The sequence below is a fragment of the Balaenoptera ricei genome, chromosome 2, assembly GCF_028023285.1.
Source record: "Balaenoptera ricei isolate mBalRic1 chromosome 2, mBalRic1.hap2, whole genome shotgun sequence".
NCBI lineage: Eukaryota > Metazoa > Chordata > Mammalia > Artiodactyla > Balaenopteridae > Balaenoptera > Balaenoptera ricei.
The window spans coordinates 64,325,918-64,353,450 of record NC_082640.1 but is presented as its reverse complement, the minus strand read 5'-3'; the positions used below and the strand labels follow the sequence as shown (position 1 = coordinate 64,353,450).

Here is a 27,533-nt window from a genome sequence, read left to right as displayed (position 1 = left end):
CCTCAGGAACCTTTGAGGGTCTGGTTGAAATGAACATTCAGTAGATGTGGATTGGGATCTAAGATTCTGCATTCCTAACTAACCCTTTGAGATTAGGGTGATTGAGATTTTGTGGACCACATTTTGAAGTAGCAAGGCCTATACTACTGTTAATTATTGTAAAAGTAACATTTTAAATTTCTATTCATATGATTATAAAGTAGAAAAAATCTTTTACCCTATTCCCAAACCAGTCCCTGGAGATATAATTCTCAAGGACAGCTTTCTCAACCTTTTAAAGTGCACATTCAGTATGTCATACAAATTTACTTTTTTTTAAACACAAAAATGGAATATTGTACATTGCTCAGTAACTTGCTTTTTTCACTCAGTGGTACAGTGGTATCTCAGTAGTATCCTTCCATTCCAGTGCACACAGATCTATATTCTTTTTGTTTTTTAAATTGCTGCATAATATTTTAAGTATGGTTACAGCATAATTTATAGGCATTTTCCTCTTGGGAAAATGTAGGTTGTCTTTGCTTTATTGCTTTTCCAAATAATGTGCATGTGAAATTTCTTTTTCTTACCCTTTTACACTTGTAGATTTCTTTTGGCTAGGTTCCTAAAAGTGGAATTTCTAGGTCCTAGGTCAAGTGCATTTTAAGTTTTGATCAGTTCTGCTAAACTATTCTCACAAAGGTTTTAAGAGAGTTGCCATCTTGGGGCTTCCCTGGTGGCACAGTGGTTGAGAATCCGCCTGCCAATGCAGGGAACAGCGGTTCAAGCCCTTCCAGGAAGATCCCTTATGCCGCGGAGCAACTAAGCCCGTGTGCCACAACTACTGAGCCTGTGCTCTAGAACCTGCGAGCCACAACTGCTGAGCCCCCATGCCACAACTACTGAAGCCCGCGCGCCTAGAGCCCGTGCTCCACAACAAGAGAAGCCACGGCAATGAGAGGCCCGCACACCGCAATGAAGAGTAGCACCTGCTGTCCACAACTAGAGGAAGCCTGCATGCAACAACAAAGACCCAACACAGCCAAAAATAAATAAATAAAATAAATAAATTAAAAATCAAGACTTGAATGTCGCAAAGCACTTAGAACTCAACATGTCCAAAATTAAAAACTCATTTAAAAAAAAAAAAAAAGAGAGTTGCCATCTCACAAACATGTTGTGGGCCAGTTCCCCACACCTTTGTTTCCGGATATTACCAGTTTTTAAGATCTTAGCCATTGTGGTAGATTAAAAATAGTTGTATTATGGAGGTTGAATATTTTCTTGTTTTTCAGCCAATTGTATTCTTTGGCTGAACTCATAAACTGCCCATTTCTGTTGGATTATTTGTCTTTTGTGGACGTGTATGTTTGCTTATTTACCTTTTATTGTAGGTGTTGCAAACACTTCTGTACAGAAGTTTTTGTATTTTACAGTTTTGGGTTTCTAATATTGCTTTAAAAAGGCACATTAATAGTCTATAAAATTTGGATCACCAGCAGTTCTCTTAAGGAGCTCAGATTAAGCTAGATAGAAACATAATGTAGAAGCATGAGCCCATTCTTTTTAAAAAAAATTTTAAATTTTTATTTATTTATTTTTATTTTATATTTTTAAAATTTATTAAAAAATTTATTATTATTTTTTGGCCGCGTTGGGTCTTAGTTGCGACGCGTGGGCTCCTCTTTAGTTGTGGTGTGAGGGTTCTCTCTCTAGTTGCGGCATGCAGGCTCTCTAGTTGAGGTGCATGGGCTCAGTAGTTGTGGCATGCAGGCTTAGTTGCTGCGCAGTATGTGGGATCTTAGTTCCCCGACCAGGGATCAAACCTGCGTCCCCTGCATTGGAATGAGCCCATTCTTGTGTAGGAAAATTGTCAAACTGAGTTTTGAGATGGAATCTATTTAATTCTATTTCAGAGCAAATTCTGAGATAAATAAAATCTAGGCTTTGGAAGTCTTTCTGTGTATGTTAATTGGGTTAAAAATGTTTTTTTTTTGCTGGTTCATTTTAGGCTACTCTTTAATATTATAAAACCCATTCATCTAATATTTAGCTTTCCCCTAAAATAAGAAGGTTGTCTGCTGAGACTTTTCAAAAAATAGTTGCCTCCCCACAGTACTAATCCTGGCAATGTCATTCAGCAGCTTGGTTGATTTACCAGGAGAGTCTGTCATACTCTTTTGAATTTGGGCCTGTCTGCATACATGCATACATCTAGAACTGTGGTTCTCCACCTTGGCTGCATATTGGAATGCATATGGTAATGCCCAGGTTCTTCCCTTTCGTACCCAGTCCCCTCCTCCACCTCTCCTCCGCCACCTCACTTCTGATGTATTTGGCCTGGGATGTGGCCTGCACATCAGTTTTTTAAAAGCTCAGGTGATTCTAATGTGCTACCAAAGTTGAGAATCATTTGATCAAATGATGGAGGATGACATTGCATAAAGTCTCAGCTGGGACAGTTGGCATATTCAGACCCACTTTTTAAAAATGCAGAAATGGAACTTCGGAGATACTTTCAAAGCAAACGCCCCTGCTATAACCCTAAAATGTAATTTTCTTCAAATTACTAAAATATTACACTACTATATTCATATGAGAGTTCTACATATACACTTTACTTTTCCAGAGCCCCCATAGTGGGAAACTGTTTAGAGCATTAGTTCCTAATTTTGGCTGCATATTACTATCATCTGGGGAACTTGAGGTTAAAATTTGGGTGAAAAATACATGTATCCATGTCCCATTCCAGACCATTGAATCAGAATTGCTGGCAGTGAAGTCCATGTATTGGTATTTTAAAGTTCCACAGGAGATTCTAATATGTAGCCAGAATGGGGAAACAATTGTTTTAGAGTTTATAACTAGAGATGATGTGACATTTTAGATTGCCTTATTGTCCTGAAAGTTAAATGTATCGCTGCCAGTAGTATTAGTTTTCTAATTATAGTGATTTCTCTCATTAACTGATTTTGTTTGGTTTGTTTATATCCTTAAAAAAAAAAAAGAGGAACACCAGTAAGAACAGGATGAAGAGTTATTTCATCCAAGAGCTTGAGTTGACTTTCCACTAGAATAATGGATTAGTGAATTTTAATTATGAATTTTGGTAGCATACATAGGTGGATTTCTCTCCTTTGACCAGTCCCCAACCTAAAGCAATTAAATAAGAATCTTTAAGGGTGCCATAAGCATAAATTTTTATAAATGTCATCTAATATTCAGATCCGGTTAAAACTTGTTTTATCTTGGGTCAGGTCACTTAACCTCTCTACCCTCATCTGTAAAATGTATATAGTGCTTATTACCTACATAAAGTATTAATGTGAGGATTAAATGAAATAATAATGTATATAAAGTGCCTGGCACTAAATAATATCACATCTGTGTTCTTCTGTTTAGGATTGCCCTTTTGACGCCACACTTTTTTAAAATACAATTTTTATTATTTATTTATTTTTAAAATTTATTTTATTTATTTATTTATTTTTGGCTGCGTTGGGTCTTCGTTGCTGCGCACGGGTGTTTCTCTAGTTGCGGCGAGTGGGGGCTACTCTTTGTTGTTGTGCCCGGGCTTCTCATTGCAGTGGCTTCTCTTGTTGTGGAGCACGGGCTCTAGGCATGCGGGCTTCAGTAGTTGTGGCGCATGGGCTTAGTTGCTCCGCGGCACGTGGGATCTTCCCGGACCGGGGCTCAAACCTGTGTCCCCTGCATTGGCAGGTGGATTCTTAACCACTGTGCTACCACGGAAGCCCTTTTATACAATTTTTAAAGGTTACACCCCATTTACAGTTATTACAAAAGATTGGCTATATTCCCTATGTTGTACAATACATCCTTTTAGCCTGTCCCAGTAGTTTGTACCTCCCGGCCCTATGTTGCCCCCTCCCCACTGGTAACCACTAGTTTGTTCTCTGTATCTGTGAGTCTGCTGCTATTTTGTTATATTCACTAGTTTGTTGTATTTTTTTAGGTTCCACATATAAGTGATATCACACGGTATTTGTCTTTGACTTATTTCACTTAGCATAATGCCCTCCAAGTATATCCATGTTGTGCTAATGGCAAAATTTCCATTGCATATATATACCACATCTTCTTTATCCATTCATCTGTTGATGGACACTTAGGTTGCTTCCATATCTTGGCAATTGCAAGTCATGCTTTGGTGAATATTGAGGTGCATGTATCTTTTTGAATTAGTGTTTCTGTGGGGTTTTTTTGTTTTTTTGTTTGTTTTTCCAGATAAATACCCAGTAATTGATGGGTTATAAGGTATCATTGTACTTTTAACAGTCAGAATTCCATTATAGAGGATCCAGTGCAGGTTAGATTACTTTTATAATTTATATTTTAAATTTATATTTCAATTTGCATACACTGAATTTATACTTTTGGGTGTACAATTCCATGAGTTTCGACAAATACCTAGAGAATGTAATGGCCACCACAGTGAACTTACAGAACAGTTCCATCGTCACCCTCTAAAAAAACTCCCGTCTTCTACCCCATTTGGTCAACCCCTCCCCCATTAATCCCTGGCAACCAGGGGATTTGTACACCATCCTTATAGTTTTGCCTTTCATACCTTGTCATATGAATGGAATCATGCAATATATAGCCTTTTGAGTCTAGCTTCTTTCACTTAGAATTTGCATTTGAGATTCATACATGTTGTTGTGTATATCAGTAGTTCTTTATTACTGAGTAGTATTCCATCCAGTGGATGTACCACGATTTGTTTATCCATTCCCTAGTTGCAGAACATTTAGATTGTTCCCAGTTTTTGCCAGGTACAAATAAAGCCATTATAAATATCCTCATACAGGTTTTTGGGTGACCATAAGTTTTCATTTCACTTGGGTAAATTCCTAATAGTGAGATTTTGGGGTTGTGCTAAGTATATGTTTATCTTTTTAAGAAACTTTGAAACTTTTTCTTGTTGGCTGTATTATTTTGCATTCCCACCATCAGTGTATGAGAGTTCCAGTAGCACCACACACACTGCAGCACTTGGGATTGTCAGATTTCTCCCCCCACCCCAACATTCTAATTGGCATGTGGTGATAACTTTGTGGCTTCTGTTTGTGTGTCCCAAATGGCTAATGATGTTGAGCATCCTTTCATGTGCTTCTTCATGTCTCTGTATGGATTTTCTTTGGTGAAATGTCTGTTCAGATTTTTTGCCTGTTTTTATTTTATTTTATTTTATTTATTTACTTTTTTAATGGTGGGAGTATGGTTTATTAAGCTGTGCCTTAGTACAGGCGCTGGGGCTTGCCCATGGTGCTCTTAATGTACAAAGCCCAGACGTTCTGCCAATTTTTCTTGAGCAACAACACCAGGAAGTTGACAGCTAAGTGGATGTTGTACACAAGCTCATCATCTGTCATTTTCACGTGGCCAACAGCCACTGCCAGACACAGCACCTTCTTCATTGGAACTTGATCGTGGACTTCACTTCATCAACTTTGGCCACCATGTTCTCGTTGTGGGTCAGCAAGGAAGGGAACTTGCCAGCCTTATTCAAGCCTGGGCCCAGGATTTGTGGGATTTGCTTGATCAGAGACTCTGAAACCAAAAAGGCATCATACTTCTTGGCCAGCTTCTTGACCAGTTTCTTATTCTTGTTGAGTTTCTTCAGGGCCTCAATGTCCATGTGGGGGATATCCACAGCCTTGGCTTCATCACAATGCTGCTGGTCCCGCAGAACACATACAGAAAACTTGGGGCAGGGAGTGGACTTAAGCCTGATGGTGCCTGAGAAGCGTTTGTTCTTCTGAGAGTCATAGTTCTTCAGGCTGATCTGAAGCTCCACCGTCTCCAAAAACTTCTGGCGCTTGCGCTGGTTCCCATACAGGACTTACCGCACCACCTCGTAGAGGGTGTCTCGCACTGCGATAACTAGAAAAGAGCTTTGCCTATTTTTAGAATTGGATTTTTGTTTTCTTGTTAGGCTTCAAGTGATTTTTGAAATATGTATTCTAGGTACAAATTCTTTGTCAGATGTGTGATTTGCAAATGTTTTCTCTCAGTCTGTGGCATGTCTTTCCCTTCTCTTAAGTGTCTTTTTTATTTTGATGAATTCCAGTTTATCTGTTTTTCTTATGGATTGTACTTCTGATACCTAAGAACTATTTGCCTAACTCAAGGTCCCAAAGATTTTTCTCCCAGAAGTTTTATACTCATATGTTTTACATTTACGTCTGATCCATTATGAATTTTGTATGAAGTCTGAGGTATAGGTCAGAGTTGATTTAAAATATATCTGTATGGATGTAGATGGATAGATGTCTTAATTCTTCTAGTACTGTTTGCTGAAAAGATTTTTTCCCCCATTGAATTGTTTTAGCACTGTTGTAAAAATCATTTTGCCATACTAGTATGAATCTATTTCTGGCTTCTCTTCTATTCCTTTGACCTGTGTATCTATTCTTTTGCCAGTACTATACCTTTGTAGTATGTTTTGAAGTCAGGTGGTGTTCCTTTCAAAATTATTTTGGCTATTTTAGTTTTCTTGCTAATCCATAAGTTTTAGAAATATCTTGTTGACATCTACCCCAAAATCCCACTGGGATTTTGATTGGTATTGAGTTGAATCTTATAGATCAGTTTGGTAAGAATTAATGTTTTAACTACATTGAGTCTCCCAACCCATGAAGATGGCATATCTCCAGTTATTTAGGTCTTTTAAAATTTCCTTTACTAGTATTTTGCAGTTTTCAGCATATGTGTACTTTCACATAGTTTGTTAAATTTATACCTAAATATTTCATATTTTGGTGCTGTTGTAAATGGAACTTAAAATTTTTTTGGATTTCCACTTATTTGTTGCTAGTATGTAAAAAAAATACAGCTGTTTTTAAAAAAAATATTGGTCTGTAGATAACTGATAAGGACCCTACTGTATAGCACAGGGAACTCTACTCAGTACTCTGTAATGACCTATATGGGATAAGAATCTAAAAAAGAGTGGATATATGTATATGTATAACTGATTCACTTTGCTGTACACTTGAAACTAACACAACATGGTAAATCAACTATATTCCAATAAAAATTTAAAAAAATATATTGGTCTTATATTCTGAAACCTTGCTGAACTCATTTATTCTAGGAACTTTTTTGTAGGTCCATGGAATTTTCTACATAGATCATGTCATTTTTAACACGACAGCTGTAGTTTTTCTGTAATTTAGCTGTAATTTTTCTAATAGATTACCAAATTTAAGGAAATTCCCTTCTGTTCCTAATTTGCTGAGAGTTTTTATGAGTACTGGATGTCAAATTTTGTCAGATGCTTTTTCTGCATCCTACTGTTATGATCTTGTAGTTTTTATTTAGGCTGTTAATATGATTATGTTTACTGATTTTTGTTTTTGAATGTTTAAATAGCTTTGCAATACTGGGATAAACCCCACTTTGTTGTGGTGTAATTATCTTTCTTTTAATATATTGCTAGATTTGATTTCCTAATATTTTGTTGGGGAGTTTTACGTCTTTGCTCATGTAGTAGTTTCTTACAATGTTTTTTGTCTGATTTTGATATCAGGGTGATGCTGGTCTTATAATAGGAATTGGGAAGTGTTTCCTCCTCGTCTGTTTTCTGTAAGAGATTGTGTAGAATTGATATTTTTGGGTTCCTTAAACCAAAAATAGGAAAAATAGGTTCCCCAACCCCCAGGTCCGATACGGGTCCGTGACCTGTTAGGAACCAGGTCTCACAGCAGGAGGTGAGTGGCAGGTAAGCATTACCACCTGAATCATCCATAAATTGTCTTCCATGAAACTGGTCCCTAGTGCCAAAAAGGTTGGGGACCGCTGTATTAAACGGTTAGTAGAATTTACCAGTGAAACTATTTGGGTCTTGAGTTTTCTTTGTGCAGAGATTTTAATTACTCATTCAGTTTGTTTAATAGATATAGGGATGTTCATATTATCCATTTCTTCTTCAGTGAATTTTAGTAGTTAGTGACTTTTAAGAAAATTGGTCTGTTTTATCTACGTTGTGAATTCCTGGTCATTTGGGTCTCTTTTCTCTTGGTTAGTCTTTGCTAGAGTTCTGTTGATCTTTAGTACTAGCTTTGGTTTCATTTATTTTCTCTTGTTTTTCTATCTTCAGTTTTATTGACTTCTCTTTGTATTATTTCTTCTGCTTGCTTTAGATATAGTTTGCTTTTTTTTTGAAAAAAAAATTTCTTATGTAAGCATTTAATACAATGCTGCATTTCTTATGTAAGCATTTAATACAATAAATTTCCTCCTAAACAGTGTTAGCTACATTTCACAAATTTTCATGTGTTGTATTTTCATTTTCTTCAGTTCAGGATGTTTTCTAATTTTCTTCAAGACTTCCTCGTTGACCCTTGGGTTATTTGATAGATGGTTTATTTTCCGAATAGTCTCTCTACGTGTTAAATGGATTACTGAGAGAGGAGCATTGAAATCTCCAAGTATAATTGTGGATTTGTCTGTTTTTCTTTCATTTTTATCAGTTTTTGCTTTATTTATTATGAGGCTTTGTTGTTAAGTGCATGTTTTCTTAGTAACTTGACCTTTCCATTGTGAGGTTTTTCTGTATCACTGGTAAATTTTCTTGTTTTGAAGTTTACTTTGAGAAATATAGCCACTGCAGCTTTTGTCTGATTAGTGTTTTGCATGATACGTCTTCTTTCATCCTTTTACTTTTAGTCTCTATGTGTCATTATTTTGGAAAATAGGTTGTTATAAACAACATATAGTTTTGCCTTAAAAAAAAAACTAAGCTCTCTGTCTCTTATTTAGCAGCATAAAGAATTTTTTTAAAAAAATTAAGGTATAATTGACATATGACATCAGTTTCAGGTATACAGTGTAATAATTTGGTATTTGTATAGTTATCTCTGTCTTTTAAGTGGCTTTTTTTCCTTCACTTTTTACATTTAATGTAATTATTGATGTGGTTGAATTTTGGTCTTTTAAATTATTTTTCTCTTTGGTCCTCCTTTTCTGCTTTCTTTTGGATTGGAATTTTGAAAATATTCCACTTCATGTATCTATTGGTGTTTTTTTTCCCCCCAAGAATGCAAGAATGGCTTATTATTAGAAATTATGTTAACATAATTTATCTCATTAATAGATTTGAAAAAGATCAACAATGTGATCATTTCCTTTGATATTGTAACAGCATTTGATAAAGGTCAACATCTGTTTCTGATTTTTAAGGTCTTAATTAAATGAAAATAGGTGGATATTTCATTGAACTTTTAATACATACGTATACTTTAAAACAAAAGCTAGTATCACACAAAATGATCAATCTCTATTGGTGTTTTTAACCATCTCTCTTTTTTTTTTTTTTTCCAGTGGTTGCTCTAAGGATTATAATATAAATATTTCACTCTTCACATTCTACTTAGAGTTGATACTTTACCACTCCAAGTGTAACATAGAAACCTTATAGCTATATAGATGACCTTTCTATCAGTCCCTTTATATTGTAGTTGTCATATGTGTTACATCTAACCCTTCACCTTACCATGACATGTTATAATTTTTGGTTTCAACAGTTTTGTATATTTTTCAGAAACATAAGAAGAGAAGAATAGTCTATAATATTTACTCATTTACCATTTCTGTTGCTCTTCCTTCTTTCTTGAAGTTCCAGGTTGCCCTCTGGTACCATTTGCTTTCTGTCTGAAGAACTTCTTTTGGCATTTCCTTTAGAGCAGGTCTGCTGGAAATGAGTTCTCTTGGTTTTCTTTTGCCTGAGAGTATCCTTGTCTTCATTCCTGAACTGTACTTTCACTGAGTATAGAATTCTAGGCTGATAGCTTTTTATCCCACAGGGCCCTGAGACTTCTTTTATATATATATATATATATATATATATGCACATACACACTTTTATTGTTATTGACATATCTTTAAGTTCACTGACTACTGTCATCTCCTTTCTGCTGTTGAGCCCATCGAGTGATCTTAGGGTTTTTTAGTTCTAAAATTTTCCATTTGGTTCTTTTTTATAATTTGAGCTTTTTTCCTAAGAATTTCTTTCATTCATTTTAAGGTGTTCACCCTTACCTAATGTATCATGTTTTTAACAGCTACTTGAAAAGTCTTTGTTTGATAATTCTAATATCTGGGTTATCTTGGGGTCAGAATCAAATAATTGTCTTCTCTGTTGATAACTGATCAGATTTTTGTTGTTCTTGCTTTGTCTGGTAATTTCGGATTCTGTCCTGGATGTTTGAAATGTTGTGTGAGATTCTGCGTTCTCTTAAAATCCTTTAGAGATTGGTGAGGATCTTTTGTTTTAGTAAATAAGTCAACCCAGTTAGGTTCTACCTGAAAGTTCTTTCTCACTTTATGTACAGATTTGGTTCCATTATCTGTTCAGAAGTTTTCAAAGTCTTTGCTATATTGAGTTTGCCCCTCCCATTCCCACTTAGGTTGATCTAGGGTTTGGGCAGTGGTTTATATCATAGTTCTGGTTCTGGTTCTGGCAGCCTCTCCTATTCTTTGGCTGTGTTCCACACATGTATAGCTTACATGTGAGCCCAGGACTTGGTTCATACACAGAATTAGGAATCTACTTCTCCATCTCTCTCCTTTCAGTGATTTCCTCTACACTCTTATCTCCCAGGGGCCCTTTCCTTCATTCCTCTGGCCAGATGCATGGAGTTCTCTCAGTTTTAGTTTCCTGCCTGTCATGCCTTGAGGTGAAGTGGCAAGAGAAAAAAAGAAAAGAAAATAATAGGGATTCTCCCACACTCTTTTTTTTTCACACTGGGGTTCGTCTTCCTGGTTCCTCTGTTCAGAGCAGTTGGTTTTCTCTTGTGGTTTTCTTTGGTCTGCAGTAGTGTAGTTTCATGGCTGGGACTGGCCTCAGGGCAGGGCTGGGAGAAACAAGGGAAAAAGGAAAAAAGTATTCTCCCCACCTTCTCCAGGAGTCTTTTGCCTTAGTCCTCTGGCCAAGAAGATGCAGTTGTTTCAGCTTTTGCTGATTGTGCCTACTATACAGTATGCCTATTTGGCCTACCCTTGTGTCAAAGCCAGGAAATAAAGGAGAAAAAACAAACCGATACTCACCATCATCTTATTTGTTGTTTTTCACTGCTCTCCCCAATCTGCCTGCTGTTATTTAATTTTCAGAGTACTCTGTTAGTTGTATTTTGTATTTTGTCCAGAGTTTTTAGTTGTAATTGGTGGGAGAGAGTTGTGTTTATTACTCCGTCTTGGTCAGGACCAGAAAACAGATTGTTCTGTTTTTAAATAAAAATAAACATTATTGATATGACTAAAGGTACCCATTTTTAAGTGTATAGTTTGAGTTTTGATAAATGTTTTCCCTCATATAACCAACCATTACATTCAAGAAGTAGAACATTTTTCAGTCCCTCAGAAAGCTTAGCTTTCTGCCATCCCCTCTTCATCCTGCTTTGAATTACCCTTTGGTGGAGGATATAAAGGATATTTAGACATATGACTAGTAGTTAAATGAGCTCTTTAATATTCCTTTGGATTATTCTATATAGAATAAATGAAGGAATATTAGATCCAGATTGTCCTACGTGAGAATTCACAACTATTCCACTTAAATATCAGCTTTAAAAAAACCCATTTATTTATTTAATTTATTTTGGCTGCACTGGGTCTTAGTTGTGGCATGCGGGATCTTTGTTGCCACACGTGGGATATTTAGTTGCGGCACGTGAAGTCGTAGTTGCAGCATGCATGTGGGATCTAGTTCCCTGACCAGGGAATCAAACCCGGGCCCCCTGCATTGGGAGAGCGGGGTCTTACCCACTGGACCACCAGTGAAGTCCCAACAACTATTCCACTAAATTAGCTGCATGATATTGGGTAGTTTTTGTAACCTTTTGGAGCCTAGTCATAGTTTTCTCATATTTAAAATGGGAGGTAAGTATTTTTACCTTACAGAGTGCTTTGAGAGTTAAACGAGATGTATAAAATACCTTGTTACAGGGTCTGGAATACAGTAGATGCACAATAAATGTCATTCCCCCATCACCTTTCCATTTATGTGCAATGCACGTAAATGACTTGAGCCAGCTGCATTAAGATAGTGACCCAAATATATTTATTTATTTAGTATTGTGAAACAGCCTCTGCCCTATAGTGTAGAGCCCTGGCAGAATGTAGATATTCCGGCATCATCATGTGGTTTAGCCAGATTTTCCAGTAATATCCAATTGGGAAAAACTTTTGGACATGTACCTCCAATACAGTGTGTACATTATTAAACACATTACACCTACACAGAAAATTTTAAACAGCTAAAATCAGAAAAGTTGTCATGTTTTCTTCATCCTGGGGGATGAGTAGTCTAATGTTCTGAATCCCTTTGGCAATGAGCACATTTGGGAGTGGAACCTAGGAATCTGTTTTTTAACAGAACATTCCATAGTAATTTTTGAAGAACCAATAACAGGTTTGGGAACCTCTGGATGAGACCAGTTTTAATTAATTAATTAATTTTTAATCTTTTGGCCGCTGCCATTCAGCATGTGGGATCTTAGTTCCCCAACCAGGGATTGAACCCATGCCCCCTGCATTGGCAGCACAGAGTCTTAACCGCTGCACCACCAGGAAAGTCCCGAGACCAATTTTTGAACTCAAACACAGAAAAGGTATTTAGCAATATTAAGTCAAAGAGGGCATTTCCGCATCTCTCCCTTTTTTCTCTTTGCAAGTTGAGAATTAACAATTCCTGAAACATTTTCCCCCAAGTGTGCTGTCTAGTGGCAGAGATTATATCGTGCATTGGATGCCGCAAAGTTATATTTGCAAAATCCCAGTGGCTACGACTAGACTTAATTTTCCCAATTAATAGGATTATTGCCCTTATTTTACATATGACTAAATGAATAACTATTTCAATTGTAGGCAAATCCTATTGTAAAAACCTGTTGTATCATATTTCTGGACACTTGACAATGTCTATATTCTGTACAAATATTATAACTTAGGATCAGCTAATGGGTTTCTTTTCACATATTAATTCTTCTAGATTGGTAGTGTCTTTCTCAAGTGCTATGTTAAAGGAGGATTCTTAGGGGAGTCTGGGTTCAAGAAGTAAGGAATACCTAGATGGATTAGCAAAATGTGCCTGGAGTGTGGAGGGTTGGGACTTATAATGTCCGCATCTTCGACTTTTTTGCCAAAGGGGAAGTGGATGTATGTGAATTTTTCTGCGAAAAATGGTATTATTGAGAATAATTGATAGGGATTTCTTTCATGACATTTTTATACAAGATTACTTTTTAACTAAATCAGTAGTTAACTAATACTGTTGTCTAACTATGGTGAAATAAAGGTAGTTTATACGCAGAGACCTTTTTTGTAATGTTATTTGATGTAATAAAATCATACCTGAAATACAAATAAGCAGACTCAGGTTTGAATTTCACTTCTGACATTGTAACTAGCTCTAGTATCTTTGAATGAGTTGGATTTCATCCATCTCTTAGGCCCTGTTGCCTTTTTTTTTTTTTTTTAATTATTTATTTTTGGCTGCGTTGGGTCTTCGTTGCTGTGCGTGGGCTTTCTCTAGTTGCGGCGAGCAGGGGCTACTCTTCTTTGCGGTACGCGGGCTTCTAATTTCGGTGGCTTGTCTTGCTACGGAGCATGGGCTCTAGGTGTGTGGGCTTCAGTAGTTGTGGCACATGGGCTTAGTAGTTGTGGCTCGCGGGCTCTAGAGCACAGGCTCAGTAGTTATGGCACACGGGTTTAGTTGCTCCGTGGTATGTGAGATCTTCCTGGACCAGGGCTCGAACCCACGTTCCCTGCATTGGCAGGAGGATTCTTAACCACTGCGCCACCAGGGAAGTCCCTGGCCGCGGCCCACACCCCCCGTTGCCTTTTGAGTTAAAATTCTGCTCTCTAGTTTCAAGGGAAATGGAAGTATTTGTGACATCATTGAATGATAAGGCAGTCAACTTTAGGCTTATTTCATGGTGGTAGCCTTTCCTTCTACAAACGAAATAGCAGCTGAAGATTATATTCTATAAATTATTTCATAGTACAGGTATTTTGTTGTTTTCATTAAATATGTCTGAAGGACCTTCTGAATTAAAAATGGTTTGGATTCATTTGAACTATTCAGTACATAAAATGTTACAAATTTTATTGATTTACAATGTGCTGATGTGGCAGTCTGTTAAATCTAATTGCAAAAAGGTTCACTTTAATTAGTGCTTAATTATACAGTAGTTTTTCATTTAATATTTTCTTGGCTTATTTTGAATTCTACTTTAGAATCCCATAGAAACCTGACCTGAGTTTGTGTGACAAACTATTTTTAAATAGTCTTGATCTTATAATTAAAACTTTGTATTTTCTTTTTTTTTAATTTAATTTTATTTATTTTTTGTACAGCAGGTCTTATTAGTTATCTGTTTTATACATATTAGTGTATATCTGTCGATCCCAATCTCCCAATTCATCCCCCCCCCCCCCCACCTTTTCCCCTTTGGTGTCCATAAAAAGTTGGGTTTTTTTAAATATAATTTTATTTATTTATTTATTTTTGGCTGCATTGGGTCTTCATTGCTGCGCACGGGCTTTCTCCTGTTGCAGCGAGCGGGGGCTACTCTTTTGTTGCGGTGCATGGGCTTCTCATTAAAGTGGCTTCTCTTGTTGCGGAGCACAGGCTCTAGGCACACGGGCTTCAGTAGCTGTGGCACGTGGGCTCAGTAGTTGTGGCTCGCGGGCTCTAGAGCGCAGGCTCAGTAGTTGTGGCGCACGGGCTTAGTTGGTCCGTGGCATGTGGGATCTTCCTGGACCAGGACTCGAACCTGTGTCCCCTGCATTGGCAGGCAGATTCCTAACCACTATGCCACCAGGGAAGTCCCGAAAAGTTGGTATTTTCTTAGGGGAATAAAGAAATATCTTAGGAAAGGAAATTTGGGTGGGGTGTTGTAGAACTTTAAATTCAACCTAAAAATTCACTAAATGTCAGTGAAGTGCTATTACCTTAAAATGACTTTTTTTCCCCCTTCTTTAGAATCCAGCAACTATCACAAGAATACTCCTTAGCCACTTCAATTGGGATAAAGAGAAGCTAATGGAAAGGTAAGGAACTATATTGTCAGTTTCATACTTAGAAGTAACACAGAAAGCCTGTTGAACTGAATTTATGAGACACAAGTAAGTATGTGAACAAACCAGTGTACAAGTGGTATTTGCTTTAATGTATTCACCATCTGTAAGTTTTGCAATAAACTTAGTGTTAAGGGATCTCAGCCTTAATATTTCTCCTTTTATTTTGGAGGTGAGGTGTGGGGGCTCTGCTTCAGTGTCTTCTAAAACGTATCCTCTTGAGTACTGAGAACTAAAAATACGTAAAGGGCTTGATATACTCTTGGAGCACACGAGTAAGATCTTCCTTTAATTATTTAAAACCTTCGTGCCCATAAAGCTTTAAATCTACCTTAGGTGTAATAATGACATTTCTTCAGTAAAAACAAAGAAGTTGCTCAGGGTATCCTTGCCACCAAAACAGCTGTTTGGACTGACTGGTTCGTTCTCTGGTTTCCATGCAGGATTAAATTCCATTGGGTATTTTCTCTCTGGAAATGTTTCTGGTTCCAAAAGGGAAGAAATTTCTGGGACTGGAGAATGATAATAATAGTGCCATTCTTTATCTTTTTCTCTTCCTTAAATTGGAAATTTGGGGCACTTTGTGGTAGGGTGAGAGCCTTTATTCTATCAGCCTTATTCTCTCAGTCTAAAATTAGCAATTCTAATTTTAATTTTTAAGTTACAACTAATTTTTGTTATGAACTGAGAACCCAAATATTATGAGAAGTAAATGGAAAATGTTTCCCATTTGATTTTTAAAATCAAAAGCACTTTGCAAAACAGATATTAAATACTACCAAGAATATTACCCAGTTTCTCACATCTTGCACCCCAGCTACAATTTAATAGTAACAACAATAATTCTTAATTATTCAGCCCTCTGTGCCAGGCATTATTTAATTTTATCCAGGTGATAGCTTTATGGAGCTACAAATTATTATCCCACTTAATTGATATGGAAACTAAGACTTAGAGCTTGATGTGTTTATCTCAGTTTTGTAACGCGAGAAGTTAGCACTCAAACTCAGGTTTGTTGGACTCCAAAGCTTATGTTCTTAAACACATACTATACAGCTTTCCCAAGGTTCATGAAGAATAAAATCCTTGACTAGTGTGATTTTTCTTTTTTTTCTTTTTCCCATGGAGCTGACCGCCTTTTTTGAAGTCAGTGGTATTTCTTAATTTTGCTCACATTTATTTTCAGACTTACTTTATGACACAAGAAAGTTTAGGAAAAAAGTAGTTTTCATTGTTTACATCTGATACTCTTCTACTGAACTAAACTTATTTACAGTTTGTTTCTTATTAATATATCTCTCCAAAGACATTCTCAAGTTTGTCCTACAACACTGTTGACACTGCTGAAAGCATTTTTCAGTTAAATATTGTAGAACTTAAGTGTGATGAGTATGAATTGAAAATTAGGCAGCTTCTGGGAACTTCTAGTGTGTATGAACTTTTCAGTTTCTCCTTGTAATTTCAGTTTCTGTTTTACATCTTCTGGAGATATGTTATTGGGTACTTGTAAATCTTTAAATAGTGTTTTTAAATCATTATGCAATATCTTTTTGTGTCATTTAATGAGTTTCACATTACTATATCCTATGTTGTCTGATAGTAGCACTGCTACACTTTATTTCATAATTACTAATATGTTTATATTTCACTACTGATTTACCTTAATTTGTGCTTTATATTTACCATGTTTTCTGTTTGGTTAGTTTCTTGGCTGCTTTCTTGGTTTGATCAAGTTTTCTTTCCCTTTTTCCCCCCCTTATAATTTCAAAGTTATATATTTTATTTCAGCTTTTCTAGGGGTCAGCCTTACAATTTATATATGCATAGTTATATGTATATGTATATGCAAAGTTTATAACAATATTTAGTCACACTATTTATATCCATGCCCTGCACAAGACAAAAACTGTAGCATACTTTTCTTCTCTATGCTCCACTCTTCCCCTCTCAGTTGGATAAGTTGATAATATTTGAATTTTTCATTTCATGTTAAGCATTTTTACTATCAGTGTATTTAACTTCTGTGTGGTTTTTTTTTTTTTTTTGGCTAATTTGTTTCTTGCATCCTACTGTTTTCTCCAGATGTACTTTTTTCCCTCTAGAATAATACATCCTTTAGTCATTTAAGTCAGGATTCATATGTGATCAGTTTTTGAGTGCTCTAAGAGAAATCCTTAATATTCTGAAATTTTGGAGTAGGTTTTGAAAACATAGCTAGTTGGGCACTTTAAGTCTGAGGACTCATGTTTTTGGTTTGGGAAATTCTTATCTGTTATTTCTTTAATGTTATCTTTTCTCCATTCTCATGGTGCTGCTTTCTAGAATTCCTGTTGGTTACATGTTGAAACTTCTGGATTTTTTTCACCTTTTTTCAAAATGCTTCATCTGTACTTGTCTTTCTGCTTTGGTCTGTGAAAGTTCCTCAGGTTTACCTTTAATTCACTAACTTGCTTTTCTTTCTGCCTCCATTCTGCTATTTAGCCATCTTGAATTGTTTATTTCAACCGTATCTAACATATTCATTTTAGTAACTTTATTCTTGTTTTGTGGTTGCTGTCTCTCGACATATAACTGTGTTTACACTAGAGTTTTCTTCTAGACTGTTTATCAATAAATAAACATGGAGAGGATTTGAAATATGAATTGGTATTTGGTGTACCCTTCAGAGTATATTATTTTCAAATTGATCACATTCTGGGCTATAATAAATTCCAAGAAAAATTGATATGTGTTCTATTTTCACTCTTGCAAAAAACTCTTAGAATCCCAAAATGAAATTATTAAAATAATTAGAACTAAATAATGAGAGGACAAATGTGGGATGTAGCTGAAGAGGTACAGGGAGATTTACAGTCTTAGTATCTATAAGAAAAAGATAAATAGGTAGGAAACAAAGTGAGCCTTTGAAACAGGAAGTTAGAAAAATACAAAATAAACCCAAAGAGAGTAGAATAGGTATTTAAGATGAAAGCAACATTAATGAATTAGAGAACAAAAATAAATAAAGCAGAAAGATGGATCTTTGAAATGGATTTTTTAAAAGGGAAATATCAAGAGAATGAGAAAACAAGCCACAGACAGGGAGAAAATATTTGTAAAAGATATCTGTTAGCCAAAATATACAAAGAATTCTTGGAACTCAACAGTAAGAAAAAGAACCAATTTTAAAATGAGCAAAAATCTTAATAGATACCTCACTAAAGAAGATACACAGAGGTCAAATAAGCATATGAAGATATATTTAACATCATACATCATCATTAGGGCACTGCTAATTAAAGTGAAATTGCTAGTTAAAATTACCACTACACACCTATTAGAATGGCCAAAGTCCAAAACACAGGAACTTCACTGGCAGTCCAGTGGTTAAGACTCCGAGCTTCCACTGCAGGGGGCATGGGTTTGATCCCTGGTTGGGGAACTAAGATCCTACATGCCACGCAGTGCGGCCAAGGGGAAAAAAAAATTCAGAACACACCACCAAATACTGATGAGGATGTGGAGCAACAGGAACTCTCACTCATTGCTGGTGGGACTGCAAAATGGTACAGCCACTTTGCTTCCAATTTGGCAGTTTCTTACCATACAGTCCAGTCACGCATTTTGGTATTTACCCAAATGAGTTGAAAACTTATGCCCACCAAGACCTGCACATGGATATTAATAGCATCTTTAGTCATAATTGCTAAAACTTGGAAACAATCAAGATGTCCTTTAGTAGGTTGAATGGGTGAATAAACTGTGGCACATCCAGACAATGGAATGTAATTCATTGCTAAAAAGAAATGAGCTATCAAGCCATGAAAAGACATGGAAGAACCTTAAATGCATATTACTAAGTGGAAGCAACCAATCTAAAAAGGTTGCATACTGTATGATTCCAACTATATGACATTCTGGAAAAGGCAAAATTATGGAAATAATGAAAAGATCATGGTTAGAGGGAGGGAAGGATGAGTATGTGGATCAAAAAGGATTTTTAGGGCAGTGAAAGTGTTCTGTATGAAACTGTTATGATGGGTATATGTCACTCTACATTCGTCTAAATCCATAGAATGTACAACACCAAAACTGACCCTTAATGTAAACTATGGACTTGGGTAATTATGATGTGTCAGTGTAGGTTCATTGGTTGCATCAAATGTACCACTCTTATGTGCGATGTTGATGGTGGAGGAGGTTGTGTTGTGTGTGTGTGGCAGCGGGGTATATGGGAAACCTCTGTAATTCCTGCTTAGTTTTGGTTTGCGCTTAAAACTGCTCTTAAAAAAGTAGGACTTCCCTGGTGGCGCAGTGGTTAAGAATCCGCCTGCCAATGCAGGGGACATGGGTTTGAGCCCTAGTCCAGGAAGATCCCACATGCCGAGGAGCAGCTAAGCCCGTGCGCCACAACTACTGAGCCTGCGCTCTAGATCCTGCATGCCACAACTACTGAAGCCCACACGCCTAGAGCCCGTTCTCCACAACAAGAGAAGCCACCACAATGAGAAGCCCGAGCACCGCAATGAAGAGTAGCCCCCACTTGCCTCAACTAGAGAAAGCCCGCGCGTAGCAACGAAGACCCAGTGCAGCCCTAAATAAATGAATGAATGAATGAATGAATGAATAAATAAATAAATGAAAAGTATATTTTGAGAAAAGGGAGGGAAATAAACCATTGGCAAATGTGATTCGGTAGGAGGAAAAGGCACAAATAAACAGCATTGGAAATAATGCATAATTATGGTTAGGAAAAATATTTCAAAATCTAAAATTAATACTGTGTACACCACTTTTACCGTTAAGTTTGAAAGCTTAAAAATGGAAATTACTGCTCCCCCCCCCCTCCCAAAAATACGAAAACAACTGTGGAAAAATGTAATAAATATACTAAAAGATTCCTCTCCTTCCCCCAAAAGCACTAGATGATTTTATGGGCAAGTTCTGTCTTAATAAACCTTTAAGGAACTGCTAGTTTTTCTAGTTCTGAAAAACTATTTCAGAACATAGAAAAAGGTAGGACATCATTAATTCATGTTAGCCAAATCAGAATAACCCTGGTTACAAAATTTGACAAAGACAGCATAAGAAAACCATCTTCATTATGAACATACCTTTTGAATTCATGGATAAAGTAATTGAATTGAAAGAATTAATGGTCTAGTAGGATTTCTCCTAGGAATGCAAGAATGGGTCACCATTGGGGAAAAGACGTGTCTATAACATTTACTACTTTTAACAGGGTAATGAAGAGAAACCAAAAGGTAATTATAATGAATGCCAGCAATGTATTTAATAATATTGTGCATTTACCCCTGTGTTAGAAAAAACAATTTTTTGCAAACTAAAAAAGTAATTTCTTAGCTTAATAAAGGGTATCAACTAAAAATCTACAGCAAAATTATATTTAATTTTGAAATGTTAGTTACTGGCTGTCACCACCATTTAAATGTATTGGAAGTTCTGATAAATAAAGTAAAACATGGAAAATTAAATAAGTGGCATGAAGATTATTTTGGGGATAGGAGGATTATGGATTTTTTAAAAGATTCTTTATGCTTTTTTGTATTCTGTGAATTTTCCTTAATAATCACAGAAGAACTTTATAATAACTATTTCAGAAAGCAAGCACTCATTTGTAATGAAAACACTTTCTTTTTAGAAAAGGAAGAGAAATTCTATATAGACAATATAATCAATACCTAGGAGACTCAAGAGAATCAACTGATAAACTATTAAAGTGACTGTACATTAGAATCACCTGAGAATTTTTTTTAAATGCCAATGCCTAGGCCCCTTTCCATTCCTCCCTCTCCCCTCACCCCATTAATACCCTTGGAAAATGAAAAGAAGCATGGAATGTAAGGAGGTTTAGCTTCAGTGACGCTGTGCACCTCCCAATTCGTGAGTATAAAAATGAAGGTTACTCATATGATAATCTTGTAACTATTTAGGATCCCAGGAATTACAAAGTTAGACAATATGGCCAATAAATTTTGTTACATAACATTAAAAAAACATCTTGCTTCCCAGTGGGTAACACAGAATGTATTCAAGTATTATTTCGATTCATTTGACATACTTAAAGATGATTCTTAGTCAAAATTGTGAAATGTTTTAAATTTAGTCCTCTCTACTCTCCTTTCTTATTTCCATATACTAGGCATATAAATGTTTCTTTTATTTTATTCATTAGTGAGCCATAGTCCCAGCCCTGGAGGGAGGAATTCATGGTCCAGTGAGGGCAATAAAAGTATAAATAGATTCTTGCCAATAATTCTTCTTACTTGCCCCCCCGGCCTTCTAGTCTGCAGTTTAAACAGATCTGTCCTGATCCTAAAAACGAGCGATTTATTCTTTTTAAAAATACGTTTTGGTGCAGGTGGGGAAGGGGCCATTTTAACTTTTTGGTCTCTTTTGTCTCTAGTAGCCGTTTTCCAGACCTTTGCTGTTTTCTTTCTTACCCAGCCTTCTGCTTTTTAACTCTATAGATTTATTTCATTTCTGTTTTACAAATTAAATAGAATTTTCTCTATTCACTAGGTTTCTTCCCATGCTTCTCCAGGTGAAGCAAAACAGAGAAAATCGGAGAATCAGAAGTGCAGCAATAACAAATCTGTCCTTCTTCTTTTAAGGCCAACCTTTCCATCTGGGCTTTGATTCTATCATACTTTTTGTGGGATGTTCCTTCCATTATTTCATTTGTCATATCTTGAACCGTCTCCTTTTCTGGTGTTATCAGTTAGGGATTTTAGTTGTGAACAAACTTTAAGAGGTTAAGTGGAAAAGACATTACGTATTGAGAATCAGGCACGAAGTATGTGAGTCCAAAAAAATGCCAGAAATCAGAGTCAGACTATTCTAATGGAAGAGCTGTTGCTGTTGCCATTGGGCACAGGCATCATAGCTCGTAGCATCATATATTGGGCGTGTGACACCATGACTAGTACTTCTGCTATTGCAGCCTTTGAAAGCTGGGTATCTCCTTGCCTCTTTGGTAGAATGAATTTCTCATTGACCCTTCTTCAGTACTATACATAAACTAACGATCACCCTGCTCCTGCCAGGCATTTATCCTCCCAGCAGGAGAGACTGAGAAAGTGAGTTGTCCTTCTCTTTCTTTTTATGACAATTCCAGCTTCTGTCTGCCTTTCTGAATCTTCTCTTTATTTATTTCTTTTTTTAAAAAAATTAATTTATTTATTTTTGGCTACGTCTTCGTTGCTGTTCATGGGCTTTTCTCTAGTTGTGGAGAGTGGGGGCTACTCTTCGTTGTGGTGCGTGGGCTTCTCATTGCAGTGGCTTCTCTTGTTGCGGAGCACGGGCTCTAGGCACGTGGGCTTCAGTAGTTGTGGCATGCGGGCTTAGTTGCTCCGCGGCATGTGGGATCTTCCTGGACCAGGGCTCGAACCCGTGTCCCCTGCACTGGCAGGCAGATTCTTAACCACTGCGGCACCAGGGAAGTCCCCTCTTTATTTCTTATACTACACATGAGTAGTACAGAACTTTTAAGGTGGTCACCAAATTCATTTTTGTGTTGCCTGAACTTTGGAAATGTTTCCTTTATCTGACCACAGGGTTTCTGTGGGTGTCAATGTAGCCTATTAGCTCCACAGCTCTAGGGAGCACCTTTGGAATTATACTGTCATTGACCCTCTCCTAGCATGCCTTTCTTATTGTCCTGTGTCCTAATTGTTCTTCAAAACCCAACTTAAGGTTTACGTCTAAGATACTTTTCTTATTTCTCAAGACAGTTAATTACTCTTTCCTTTGTGCTTTAATATGTATTTGGTTTAATATTTCACGACTTCTGTTAGAGTTCCTTGTGTAGAAAATACCTCACTAGTCTTTCATTCCTAGCACCTAACACAACTCCTAATATATATAGTTAGTGTTTAGTAAATATTTTAATTAAATTCAGCCCGTTCTAGGTTTTGTTTTCTACAATAGAACTTTTATTTAACTTACTACGTGCATGTAAATCAGATTTTCGTTTGGCAGGAGTTAGAGCCAAAACGCCCCCACCACAGCCACCCTGTGCCAAATTAAGCTCCTTTAAAGTTGGTAACAAGTAAAAGGTCAGTTATCTTCTTTCCTGCAGCTGAGATTTCTTCTCTTAAAGTTATTTTAAGACTCATTTTAGTTGACAGAGTACAAGGTGAGTGTTAATGAGTTAACTGGCCTGTCTGAGGTGAGGGGAAATACAGGTGGCTGATGACTCACTACTTTAAATGGACTGGCATGATCAAAGAATCTTAAAAACTGATATCAGTCTTTTCCAGACTATGTTACAAATAGCTTTTCACTTTTCATTCTGAAGCATTAACACCCATTTAGTGATTAGGTACTAGAGTTAGCCCTTGTATGTTATTATGATAGTATGGAGCTTTCCTTAAACACATTAATAATAGTATATCGTTTCACAGTTAACTGCTGGAATGTGAAAGTAAATTTGGTTTGTCAGATGCCTGGCTTTTGTGATAGCATTCATTACTATTCTACAGTATAGTGACGTCTTTCCTCTTTAAACAACTCAGGTATTATTGGGGAGCAGTGTGTGGAAAGCAGCAAATGTACTATCTTATTATACTATAGTGGTTAAGAACATGGGATCTTTGCTCCACCACCTACTACCTGTATGAACTTGGAGCAGTTTTCTCCTTTAGTTACCTCATATGAACTTATTTCCTTTTTTTTTTTTTTTAAATCCGTTCTGTTTTCCCTAGTCTCCCTGCTGTCTTGCTGCTTTATAAATTTCAAGAATGTGTTTGACTCTTAGTTATGTGTAAGACATTGAGCAAAAGTTTAGTAATGAATAGGTACATGCAACAATGTATCATACGTAGTTTCTATCCCCAAGGTACTTAGATGTAAAGTTTTATGGGAATACATAAAAGGTTATTTGTTTCTCTTTTTTTTCCCACTGCTGAATATGGTTGTCTTTATTTTTTTCCTTGCCTAGCCCTATCTAAACAAAATAAAACTACAGGACTGAAATTAACAACCCATTAAAATCAGTAATAAGGTATGAAAATTATGAAGCTTTTTTTTTTTTCTTTTGCAGGTAATTAAGGGTAGTTAAATTATTTAAAGTATGCAAAGTCCAGAGAGCCAGGGTAAGGTCTCCAAGGCTTCCTGGGGTAAGGGATAGGGTCAAGGGGAACCTTGAAATTTGAAAGATAGAGGGAACACATGACATCAAAGTGTAGGCTAGAAATTTCACTTAAAAGAAAATAACATTTCTGAAAATATTGACAGGAGCAACAATAGTACCTGCACAGTAGGATTGTGAGGAAGGAGAGAGACTGCCTGTAGGAAAAAGGAAGCATATCTTTACATTAAAATAAGACAAGTTTCAAACTTAACTATGTTAAGTATGATAGTGTTTCTACTATAGAGATCAGATGGTTGAAAGATGGTAGAAGGTAATGATTCTAAAAGAAAACAAAAACAGCATTGACCTTTTTTTCTACTTAGCCCAGAACTCATTCATTCTGTGCACTATGGAGAGTGATGTGTGAGGCGTTTTATCATTATCAAAGGGTACATCAAAATAGATGATTTTTTTCCCCTGTGTGTTTTTCACTGTAAAAGACATCTGTTTTTTATGACAAGCTTTAAAAACTTGTTAAAAAGGTTTGGTTTTCAACACATACAAAAGGTTATTAAAATCTGAAATAAAAATGCTGCTGTGGCTCAGATCTTGGCCTGCTAGTCTGCATGCAGCACTCTTCTGGCCCACGCAGACACAGAGGCACGTGGAGCTTTTCCCTTCTGGCTCCATAAAAGGCTATTTCTGACTTAGGTGAGAAAGAATTTATTGATGAGATGGCATTTGATTGGACCTGGAAGGGCGGAGGGTGGAAGGGCAATGTGGGAATCTGGGCATTTCAGGTTCAGAAAACAAGTTGGCGTGGAGGAAGTTTAAGGAACATGTATTGAATGGTAATGAGATTTAGAGTGGCTAGAGTACATGAAGAATAGAGGGGAAATGATTGGATGTGTTTAGTAGGAAGTACATTATGGAGGACCTTGAACGCTTAGCAAATAAATTTGGACTTCTTTCCTATTGAGTAAGTTGTTTCATGCAGAAATGTAATATAAGAGCATTATTGTAGAAAAAAATCTTACAGTAGCAGTATGAGCTGATTGGAGGCAGGAAGACGAATTGGAAGACTATTTCAATAATACAGATAAAAGGAAAATGTTGGCTTGACTTAGGTTGGTGACAGTTAATTGAAAGCAGAGTGTTGATGTAAGAGATGTGAAGGAATTTTAACTGAGACAGAAAATACAGGAGACTGGGAAACTTCCGGTAATTTGGACCATTCCATCCACTAAATACAATAATACAAGCTAGATGAAATATTGAAACATCTTTTAAAAACTCAAGAACATCAAAGAATGGACTTCCCTGGTGATGCAGTGGTGAAGAATCCACCTGCCAGTGCAGGGGACACGGGTTCAAGCCCTGGTCCGGGAAGATCCCACATGCCGCGGAGCAACTCAGCCCTTGCGCTACAACTACTGAGCTGGCGCTCTAGAGCCCGCGAGCCACAACTACTGAGCCCATGTGCCACAACTACTGAGCCCATGTGCCACAACTACTGAAGCCCGCATGCCTAGAGCCTGTGCTCCGCAACAAGAGAAGCCACTGCAATGAGAAGCCCGTGCACCGCAACGAAGAGTAGCCCCCACTCGCTGCAACTCGAGGAAGCCTGCGCACAGCAACAAAGATCCAAAGCAGCCAAAAATAAATATATGAATAAATAAATTAAAAAAGAAAGAACATCAAAGAATTAGAAAAATAGGAATTACAGTGTTAAGGCCCAAGAGAATGTGGAAATCTAGACAAATGAGCCAAGCACCGCAGTCTGCTTTGCCCTAGAAGTATGTGCTGATCCAGAAGAGGTGGCTAAGAGACTGAGATGTGATTTTTGTTGGCCTTTGGTTAGTGGGAAAAGAGTTGGAGTTCTCGGCCCACAGAGAGTGGGGATTAGGTATACCAGCTCCTCTAAAGACTGAAGATATATTCAGGTCATCTGGGTGGCCCAGAAAACCTTAAGCCTTGAACTTAGATTAAGGTGGTCCCAGGCTGTTAATGTACCCAGGCACTTGACAGAAGCAAGTGTAAATCTTTTCTAGGGAGAGAACAGTAAGGCCTCAGACTACTTCCTCAAATTATTTTTGTAATGAAAACATGCTAATTTGGGACTCCAGATGTTAGAATTAGTCAGACATAGACTAAAGTAGGTATGCTATCATAAGGGAACTAGGAAGTATGAGCTGTTGTACAGATTTGAAAAAAAAAAACTTACTAAACAAAATAAGCAAAATTAACTCAGTGGATTAGTTTAACAGCAGGTTGGACAAAGCTAAAGAGAGGTTTAGTGTACTAGAAGATCAAAACACTTCAGAATTAAGTACACACACTAAAAGATGGAAAATACACGAGAGAAGTTAAGAAAATAGAAGATAGAGCAAGAAGGTCTCCATTGAGTTTAGAAAAAGAGGAGAAAATGGGGCAGAGATGATATTTGAAGGTAAAATGGCTAATTTTCCAGATTGGTAAGAGACAAAATTGCCCTAAGAAGCTTGACAGTTCCCATGCATAATAAAATACTGTTTCATTGATTCTAAGATGTAGTTTTTCACATCTTAGAAATCTGTCGAAATCTGAATGCATCTTTCAATTGACGGCACCTTACAGTCCAACAAGATTGAAAATTTGACTTACGTGAAAATTTCCCCATTTCACTTTCTGATAAGATCATGAGATTTTGGTACCAAAACATTTTATTTTTTTAAATTAATTAACTAATTAATTTTTGGCTGCGCGGGGTCTTTGTTGCTGCTCGCGGGCTTTCTCTAGTTGCAGCGAGCGGGGGCTACTCTTCGTTGAGGTGCCCCGGCTTCTCACTGCAGTGGCTTCTCTTGTTGCGGAGCACGGGTTCTAGGCGCGCGGGCTTCAGTAGTTGTGGCTTATAGGCTCTAGAGCGCAGGCTCAGTAGCTGCAGCGCACGGGCTTAGTTGCTCCGCGGCATGTGGGATCCTCCTGGCCCAGGGCTCGAACCCGTGTCCCCTGCATTGGCAGGCGGATTCCCAACCACTGCACCACCAGGGAAGCCCCCCCAAAGCATTTTAGATTTTATGAAATATGGTAAAAAGAAATCCACATTTTAAAACATAGTGAAACTATAAAAATAAAAAAATCATAAAAGCAATAAAGATGCAAGAAAGATTACTTTTAAAAAGTGTAAGAGTGTGTGTATATGTAATGTATATAGAGGGAAAAATAGATATAGAAAGTGTGTATTATACTTACATTCTTCTAGAGAACAGCTGACTTCTCAATAGCAAAAGGGGAAGTGATGGTAGGATGATACCTCAGTAGGTGAAAGAAAATAAGTGCTATGGTAGAATACTGTAATCATGGAAAATGTATTTAGAAACAGTGCTATCTTTTAATTAAT

The 27,533-nt window shown here is 36.9% G+C and overlaps 1 protein-coding gene and 1 pseudogene across 2 annotated transcripts in view; one reads left to right on the top strand and one right to left on the bottom strand.

Annotated features, from left to right (window-relative positions):
* The window catches only part of ARIH1 (ariadne RBR E3 ubiquitin protein ligase 1), a 116,356-nt gene that overhangs the window by 28,404 nt on the left and 60,419 nt on the right, over positions 1-27,533 (top strand). For both annotated transcript variants that reach the window (XM_059912807.1, XM_059912806.1), the window contains exon 2: positions 14,987-15,054. In XM_059912807.1, the coding sequence (XP_059768790.1) occupies positions 14,987-15,054 (68 nt within the window). The remainder of the gene's footprint in view (positions 1-14,986; positions 15,055-27,533) is intronic.
* LOC132360398 (large ribosomal subunit protein uL1-like) lies at positions 5,193-5,838 on the bottom strand (annotated as a pseudogene).